We start from the raw sequence: 9066 nt of genomic DNA on the forward strand, positions 1-9066 counted from the left end.
ACCCATTCTATGATCCGAGGCCTCTCCCATCTCCAGCCAGGGCTGGCAGGGCTGGGGCGCACGTCCCTGTGTGCACAGTGCCCCGCGGAGCCCCTCGTCCCCAGTGCCATGGCCCCGTGTGGGTGATGGGGGTTGGGCAGCCCCGACGGGCGCACGGCAGGGGGGGGGTGCCATGCTCAGCAGCAGGCCCATGGGGAGGGGTGGCTCAAGACGGGGACTGTGGGGACCTGTGGGTGGCTTGGTGCACACACTCTGCAGCACACGCCTGCATGGCGCGTGTGCGTGGCCACAGCGCGTGGCTCCGCCGCACACGGCCCCGCGGCAGACGCATGCACAGCTCCCTGGCGCACACCTGCATGGCACACGTGCATTGCCGCAGCACATGGCTCTGCAGCACGTGGCTCCGTGGCACAATGCTCCGCGGCACAGGCGTGCACAGCTCCGTGGCGCACACCTCTGTGTGCATGGCTTTGTGCGTACACGCAGGGGCACGGGGCAGGGAGCCACCCTTGCGCACACCCCCCCGGCACTGGGCAGCATGGGGATGCCCCCGTGGGTGCTTCTCCCTCCATGACGGGCAGTGACCTTCGTGGGCACGGGGTGCCGGGGTTCCCCTGCTACACCCGGGGCGACTCTGCCCTGCCCGCGGTCTCCTCTCGCCCCGCGGGACCATCGCCGCTCCTGCGAGCACAGCCGGCAGCCTCCCAGCATTGCAGGCGTCGGAGTCCTGGCACCGGAACCCCTCTCCCAGCGCCCACGGGCAGCGAGCTCCATCGGACCACCAGACCCCCCTTGGCCCCATCCTGCGGCAGCAGAGCCCAAGGACAGGTCAGGGCTAAACGTCCCATGGGCGACCACAGCCACGCGTGCTGTCCCCGCTGCTTGCTCTTCAGCAGGGCCGGGGTCCAGCTGTCCTGAGCAGAGGTTGTCCATCCCTCTGCGGCTCTTCTGGGGCTGCCAGTGGTGCTGCCCGCAGCTCCCGCCCTGGGGTTCCTCCCTGCTCCCATTCCCAGCAGTCTCCAACCCGCCAGACTTGAGTGCTGGCCCCACATTTCCTCGTTCTTTGTCAGCGCCTGTGTGTGCACAGCAGAGCGCCGCCGTCGCAAGCCTCCCCGCGCCCTCCCCAGAACCCCCCCCAGGAAAGCTCCGTTGGGCAAAAGAAATCTCAGCACAGCAGCAGTTGAGACAGCAAGGAGTTTAACCAGGCGCTCGCCCCGCTCCGCGCAAGGTTTGTCACCGCTCTCTCCTGCCCGTCGTTGCGCTATGTGGAGAGCAAACTCGCGCAAGCGCCCAGGCCGTGCCTGCCCCGGGAGACAGAGCTCGCGCCTCTTCTGGGGTTGGTGGTGCTAGTGGTCCTGGTGGTGTCTCTTCTTACGCTGTGGGCCTGTGATGACGGTGGTGGTGATGGTGATCTTGTTCACGGTCAGCCCTCCCGTGCCGTAAGTGTCGAGATGTGCCTCTCGTTTGTACTCGGAGACCTGCTTGGTGGAGAGGAGCTCCCACACTGACACCTTCTGCTCCTGGAACTGGCCAAAGGTAATGTAGGAGCCCTCAGACTGCAGGAGATCCACTGTCTGCTGGGGAAGGGTTGCAAGGTGCCTTTCTTTGCTGTCTGTCACGATGCTGGTGGTGGTATTCACCAGCTCCTGCATGGTGAGTGTCCCTGCACGGTACAGCTCCAGGAGCTCCTGCCTTTTCTCCTCAGGGATGTGGTTGGAGAAGAGCAGGTCCCACACAGAGACCTGCTTCCCCTGGAACTCATCCATTGACATCTCCACTGTGGTGGACTTCAGGGTCTCTTCCCAGGTATTGTCCTCCTGCAGATCGGCGTCCTCATCTTCTGTGACTGGTGACTCTGCTCTGGGACTACTCGCATTTGCCGCGTGCTCTGCCCTTGCTGCTTCTGCCTTGGTTACAATAGTGCTGACAACGGTTTTCACCTGCTCAAGGGTTAACTCCCCTGCCCGGTACAGCTCCAGGAGCTCCTTTCTGTTCTCCTCAGGGATATACTTGGAGTGGAGCAGGTCCCACACAGAGACCTTGTGGCCCTGAAACTCTCCGACCTCCATGTCGACAACTGTGGTTTTCAAGGCTTTTTTCCACGGTTCCTCTTTGGGGGAGTCGTCATCCTTCTCTCCTGCTGCTGACACAGTGTCCTTGTCGGAAGTCTTGACTGCAATTAGGAATTTCCTGCCTGTAGATTCTTTTTTCTTAATGAGAGTGGTGACAACAATTATTAACCGCTCCAAGGGCAATGTCCCCGCACAGTACAGCTCCAGGAGCTCCTGCCTTTTCTCCTCAGGGATGTGGTTGGAGAAGAGCAGGTCCCACACAGAGACCTGCTTCCCCTGGAACTCATCCATTGACATCTCCACTGTGGTGGACTTCAGGGTCTCTTCCCAGGTATTGTCCTCCTGCAGATCGGTGTCCTCATCTTCTGTGACTGATGACTCTGCTCTGGGACTACTCGCATTTGCCGCGTGCTCTGCCCTTGCTGCTTCTGCCTTGGTTACAATAGTGCTGACAACGGTTTTCACCTGCTCAAGGGTTAATACTCCTCCCTGGTACAGCTCCAGGAGCTCTTTTCTGTTCTCCTCAGGGATATACTTGGAGTGGAGCAGGTCCCACACAGAGACCTTGTGGCCCTGAAACTCTCCGACCTCCATGTCGACAACTGTGGTTTTCAAGGCTTTTTTCCACGGTTCCTCTTTGGGGGAGTCGTCATCCTTCTCTCCTGCTGCTGACACAGTGTCCTTGTTGGAAGTCCTGACTGCAGTTAGGAATTTTCTGCTTGTAGATTCTTTTTTCTTAATGAGAGTGGTGACAACAGTTATCATCTGCTCCAGCGTTAATACCCTTTCACGGTACAGCTCCAGGAGCTCCTGCCTTTTCTCCTCAGGGATGTAGTCGGAGAAGAGCAGGTCCCACACAGAGACCTGCCTCCCCTGCAACTCGCCGGCTGGCACATCAACGGTGGTAGACTTCAAGATGTTATCTAGTTGTGCATCTTGTGTTGAAAAATCATCTCCATTTTCCTCTGCCCTCGTCATTGCCTTGTGTGGACTTCTGGCGTTCGCCATGAGCGCAGCATTTGCAGCTTCTGTTCTGTTTATGATGGTGGTGACCGCAGTAGCCACCTGTCCTGTGGTTAGTATCCCTGCCCTGTACAGCTCCAGCAGCTCCTGCCGCTTCCCTTGAGGGATGTATTTGGAAAAGAGCAGGTCCAACAAGGAAATGTTTTGCCCCTGGAACTCACCAGCAGTGACATAGATGGTTGCAGACTTTAAGGACTTTCTCAACTGTTGTTCCTGGGAGTGCGTATCCTGAACTGGTTGTGATGATCCCACCTCATTGTTGGGTATAACTGTGGAAGAGCTCAGATCCCCATTTTCCACTTCTGCCCCGGTGATGATGGTGGTGAGGATGGTGATCATCTCCGGGATGGTGACTGTCCCCACCTTGTATTTCCTCAGCAGCTCCTCTCTCTGGTGGTCGGGGATGTAGCGGGAGAAGAGGAGCTCCCAGACGGTGACACTCTGGCCCTGGAAGAGCCCCACGCTGAGGGTGGTGCGGGCGGCCTGCAGGGCTTTGCGGGCGTCCTCGGTGAGCTGGTAGAGGACGGAGCCCTTGTCCATGAGCTGGAGCATGAGCAGCCCCGTGTCCGGGTCGGGCACGCAGCGGCGGAGGAGCTGTGTGTAAGTGAGATTTTCATGTGTGTTGGGGTCAAAGCAACTTCTTGTTTGATTCTTGGGGTTAGAGAGAAACTGGCACATCTCCTGGTCAAAGTAGCCACGCTGGTAGGCCACCTCCACGGGGAGGCGGTGGCTGTTGACGGGGTCGATGATGCCGCCGGTGGCAATCTGGGCCTCGAGCAGGCGGATAGCATGCTCCTTGACAATGAACTCTTTCTTCATGGCCTGGAAGAGGGAGATCTTGTGTCCTGTGTACGGCTCTGTGTACCCTGTCACGGCTCCCTCTGCTGACAGCAGCTTCTCATAAAAATCTCTGCCTATGAGTCCTGCGGTCAGCGCCTCTTTCACCGATAGTTTCTCGTTCCTCACGGGGTCGGTGAGGAACCCCGAAGCAGCCTGCGCCTCCAGCAGCACCAGGGCCGTACCTGGTGTCAGGAGCCCCCTCATCATGGCATCATAGATGCTCATCTTCTTATTCATGGCCTGGATGAAGACTCCAGCTATGAAGTTACTCCCACCCCCACCCATCTCTTTGTGTCCACCTGCAGGCAGGTTACTGCCCATGTTGTCGCTTGACTTGTTGTTCTGAGGGGATCCACTCATCTTCTGCGGAGCCTCTGGGGAGCAGTCCTGCTGCCGCGGGGCACCGCGTTCGTCTGAGGAGAGAGAGAAAGAAAAGACTTGGTAAGACATAGACTCTTGTGCGGTTTTCATGGTGTGTGCGAGGAAAGCCGTCTCCCTGGACGTGGCGGCGGGAGCCCAGTGAGAAGTGGGGAGTGGGGTCGGGGGCGTTGCTGCCACCTCCCTCTCTCAGCAGCAACCTCAGGGCCAGGAGTGACCCATGTCTGTCTCCCTCCTGAGCAGCGGGTGGGAGCAGCAGTGACAGCGTGGCCGATGTCTGTGCCTGTGCAGTGCGCCGCGCATCCCCGGCTGCGGTGGTGGCTCTGCGGCGGTCGGCACAGAGGTGCGGCGCTGCCGTGACCATCCCAGGAAGCTCCCACAGGCAGGGCAGGAGAACAGACCACGCTGGGACAGAGCTGCTCTGTGCCTGTGGCTCCTGCAGGCAGAGAGGTTTGAGGGCCATGCCACAGAGCGGTGGGTTTAGCGAGAGACACACACTCCACAAAGAAGCGTCCTGTCAGCGCGGGGAAACCTGGTCCCGGAGGACCCTGAGGAGCTGCCTGCTCTCCCCGAGCCTGACACTGCCTCAAACCTGTGGTCTCTGCGAGCTTCCTCTTCTCTTCCTGGGTGGCACAACCAGCGCTGTCTTTTGGGCTGATGCCACAGGGTGCCAGCAGGCAGCTGCCTGTTCCCTCAGTGCGGGCTGCCCTGGGGCTGGCAGATACTCACAGAATCACAGAATCGTCAAGGTTGGGAGAGACCTTTAAGATCATCGAGTCCAACCATCAACCCAACGCTGCCAAGTCTACCGCTAACCCATGTCCCTCAGCACCACCTCTGCCCGTCTGTTAAACACCTCCAGGGGTGGTGACTCCCCCACTGCCCTGGGCAGCCTCTGCCAGTGCTCCACAACCCTTTCCGGGAAGAAGCGTTTCCCAAGCTCCAATCTAAACCTCCCCTGGCGCATCATTCGCCCATTTCCCCTTGTCCTCCTGTTCCTTGGGAGCAGAAACCGACCCCCCCTCGCTACCTGCTCCTTTCAGGGAGCTGTTCAGAGCGTGAAGGTCTCCCCTCAGCCTCCTCTTCTCCAGATGTAGCTGGTGATCATTTGACAAGCACAGGCCATGCCAAGAAACAGCAGTGGCTTCCTGATAGAACTGCCACCAGTGACCATCTGGCTGCAGAGAGGTGCTGGCTAGTGCTGCAGGTCGTCTTCTGCTCTTGTCCACCCAGGCCACCACCCTGCCTGGCTTCACGCTGGTCACGGGCAGGCAGTGAGCATGATGGGACATGCCAGCACCGAGCAGGATGGCAGGCACAGCCTGGTTCACGGCTGTCCGTGGAGATCTTTCTTCATGCTGTGTGATCCCACTCCACCCTGGCGTGACACAGGACATGGGAATGGTCTCCGTGACTGATGAGTGGCTGGGCAGGTCCACGTGCAGCAGTGGATCTGAGCTGGCAGGGACCTTCTCTCAGGCTGTGCTTCTGCTGCAGTTGGGATGTGTCCGGGTCTCTGCTGGTTCTAAGGCCGCTGGGTTGGCAGAGCCACCAGCCCCCCGCCTGTCCTGGGGTCCGCTGCCCCAGGCATGCAGTCACCGCTGCTGCCCACGCTGACTTCTGAAGGGCGCGCGGGCATTGACCACAGGAGGGCGAGTCGGCTGGTGCCGGACACCATCCTGGGGACCATTCTGACCAGTTCCAGCAACTGGGGACAAGGGCAGAGTCAGTGGGAGGGTTTGTCAGAGCGAGTGCTCCCTCTGCAGCAGGGACAAGGTGCTCTCTTAGGGACACTGCTCTGGGAACGGGGCGGTCGGGAGGGATGCTCCGGCTGAGCCCTCCGGCACACAGCTTGCCCTGGACTGCTCTCTGTAGCCACCACAGGCTACAGACCTCCATGGACCTGTGCGGTCATGTCTGCGAGCCCAGGTCTGGTGTCAGCCCCTACAGCATCCCGTGGCAATGAGGCCTGTGGTTTAACCACTCTTTGCAGAGAAAGTATTCTCACTGGGACCTTCTGGGTGCTGTGCTATGGGACATCATGAATGGTCAGTCTTTGTTATTAGCTAATTGTTATGTAGCTAAAATGGCAGATAAAATTATACATATATATAAAAATAAAAATTAGACCGTAGTGATGGACTAAGAGCAGGTACCTTGGGGAGCCGACTGTACGTGGCTGCTTGCAGGGTCTCTCCTGTTCATAGAATCATAGAATGGTTTAGGTTGGAAGGGACCCTGAAGATCATCAAGCTCCAACCCCCTGCCCTGGGCAGGGACACCTCCCACCAGACCCGGTTGCCCAAAGCCCCATCCAGCCTGGCCTTTGCGGTTAGCGTAACCAGTCACGGTCAATCCAGCAGGTGCCCTCACCCCTGACGATGCAGCACCTTTGACCAGGATGCCGGTCGCGCTCCCTGATGCGTTTCAGAGGAAGGCAGCCGCGCTCGCGAGCAGACGTCAGAACAGCCACGCGGGGTCAGGCCACGGAGCCACAGAGCCCAGAGTCTTGTTTCCATCTGGAGCCATGAGTGGACAACAGGAGAAGGATGAAGAACGGGGCAACATCTGTAATATTTCCCCGGTTTTTGTATCAACCTCTGACTGTTTCCAGCTCAGTGGATTTCACGAGCTGGACACATTTTGGGTCTGTAGTAATCCTCGAGGGATGTCCCGCATGCTGTCACCTGGCCTCTTCTGGAAGCGCTGGAAAATTTCAGCATCCACAACGCTGTGTGCTGATGAGGCCACAGTCTTGTAAAACCGGCAAAAACAAACCCCAAAACATTTCTTTGGGAACACCCATCTCCCATAAACAACAGTGACTGACATTAATGATACGTTTAACTCATTATCAGGGTCACAGCTTAATTCGCCGACTGTTTACCTAACTGGTCTAAAAGTCTCTGAGTCATTGCTTTTGATCCATTTAAATATTGGATTGATGCTGGTGTAGATGGATCACGATGGGGGAGAGGTTGGTCCCAGCAGTTACGGACCAGCCCCCGCCTCTTTGGGGACCCTGCCCATGGCTTCAGGCTCTTCGGCGGCCGGTGGCTCTGGTCCCCCCCGTGGCTTCAGCCCTGGGGAGCAGCTTCGCTGCCCCCCCCCGTGCCTGACGCAGCTGAACGCTGCCGGGCGGCGATGCGCTGCCTGCGCTGCCTGCACGGCCTGCGCTGCCTGCTGGGGTGGCACCGGGTCCAGGACAAAGCGGAGCGCTGTGTCACACCCCGGAGCCGGCGACACCTATGTAGGACATGGATGTCGTGTAAACACCCTATACTGGAAAGACATTGCCCAACTGCAAGCTATCATTAGCTGGTCTCTAATCAGCCCTCCTGATGCCGGGGCTTGGCGGCACACGCAGCTCCCGGGGCAGGCGCTGGCTGTCCTTTCAAGCTGTCGCAGCAGCCCAGCCCGAGTGGAAGCGGTTTTCCAGCCGGAGTGAGCAGGGGTGGCCCGGCGGTGCCGTGGTCCCCAGTCCTCCCTGCCTGCACCCCAGGGAGCCAAATCGCGTCAGCCCCCTCCAGCCCGGCGCTCACCCCGCAGCCTCCAGCTGCCATGCTCCCAGACGAGACCCACCACACCGGTCGGCATCCTCCTGTGCCGGTGCCTGCCGGCTCCGGCAGGTCCCGCAGCTCTGGTTGCTTCCCTCCCATGCCCCAATGTCCCCGTCTGCTCAGCTCGGGTGTCGGGGACACAAAGTGCATTGTGTGGAGCAGCAGCTCCATCCAGCCCTGGTGCCACTCCGTCACTTCATCCCTTCTTGGAAAGGACCGAGTCCTGCCTGGGGACCTCCTGCTCGTCCGTCCCCTGGGCCTCAGCAGCTGCCCTCCAGGCACGAGGTTTTGGGGTGTAGGCAAGGTCCCTGCATCTCTCCCGGGCCCCTGGTGTCTGCACGGTGGGTGCCACGCAGAAGCGGGGCTGTGTGGTGGCCCCAGTGCCCCCTCCAGATGGGCTCTGTCCTACCTGCTGGCTCCCCACAGGCACTGGTCCTCCTCCTCCTTCTCCTCCCGCCGCCTCTCAGCCAGGATGAGCAGCCGAGGCAAGTGCCCAATTTAAATCCTCCCCTTCCCCGCCCCTGGGGATGACACGGTGGCCCTGCCCTGTGCCGAAACACAGGAGCACGGCTGAAATACCGACATCCCACCACCGCAGCACAGAGTCATGGCAGCCCCGGCCCCGGGAGCCTAGGAGGGGTGGCAGGACTGGGGCACAGTGACCGGCGCTGGTGGAGACGTGGGGCACGTCTCTCACCGGAGCTTGGGTGAGCGATGGCTGTGGAGGCACCGTGGGGCTTCTGGACTCTCTGCCATCACCTTCTCCTGACAGGTGCCCAGCACGACTCCTCATGGACTGTCCTGCCCGTGGTCCCGGCTGCCATGGAGGTCTCCATGGGCTTGTTCCATCTACCTTTGCCCTGGCTGAGCCCCTTGCTGCAGCCACCCTCCCGCGGCTCCCCCCGCGTCCCAGCGGGACAGACCGAGCCGGTCCCTCGCTGCGGCCGTGCCCGGGACCCTGTAGGCACTGGAGCGGTGGTGACTGCTGGTGTCGTTCGCAGTGCGCAGAGCGGGTGCTCAGTGCGCGGGGTGGAGAGCTGTCAGGCTCCCGGTGAGCAGGGAGGGCCAGTGCCGTGCCGTGGCCAGCGTCTGCCCGGGAGCTCGGGGCACTCGATCAACCGCTCGCTGCGGAGGGCTTGCGCTGTCCGTCCGGCTGGCAGAGGCAGGCTGGTGGCTCTGCCCAACTTTGGCCT

At 60.2% G+C, this 9066-nt stretch overlaps 1 protein-coding gene across 1 annotated transcript; it reads right to left on the reverse strand.

Annotated features, from left to right (window-relative positions):
• Nucleotides 1-1346: 1346 nt before the first annotated feature.
• Nucleotides 1347-6228, reverse strand: LOC104295711 (epiplakin-like). Its single transcript, XM_009895487.1, has 3 exons — nucleotides 6207-6228; nucleotides 5932-6021; nucleotides 1347-4348 (listed from the first exon to the last, which is right to left on the reverse strand). Exons 1-3 carry the CDS (start codon nucleotides 6226-6228, stop codon nucleotides 1347-1349), a joined length of 3114 nt encoding a protein of 1037 aa, XP_009893789.1.
• Between the last annotated feature and the right edge of the window lie 2838 nt (nucleotides 6229-9066).

This window comes from Charadrius vociferus, unplaced genomic scaffold, assembly GCF_000708025.1.
Source record: "Charadrius vociferus isolate BGI_N301 unplaced genomic scaffold, ASM70802v2 scaffold461, whole genome shotgun sequence".
In the NCBI taxonomy this organism is placed as follows: domain Eukaryota; kingdom Metazoa; phylum Chordata; class Aves; order Charadriiformes; family Charadriidae; genus Charadrius; species Charadrius vociferus.

Bases quoted from the DNA above. Each gene is read 5' to 3' on its own strand.
- LOC104295711 (XM_009895487.1), bottom strand. From the start codon at position 6,228: ATGACCGCACAGGTCCATGGAG. The intron at 6,022-6,206 runs GTCTGTAGCCTG...CCTTGTCCCCAG, and splicing joins GACCGCACAGGTCCATGGAG to TTGCTGGAACTGGTCAGAAT. The intron at 4,349-5,931 runs GTCAGCGTGGGC...CTCTCTCCTCAG, and splicing joins TGCCCGCGCGCCCTTCAGAA to ACGAACGCGGTGCCCCGCGG.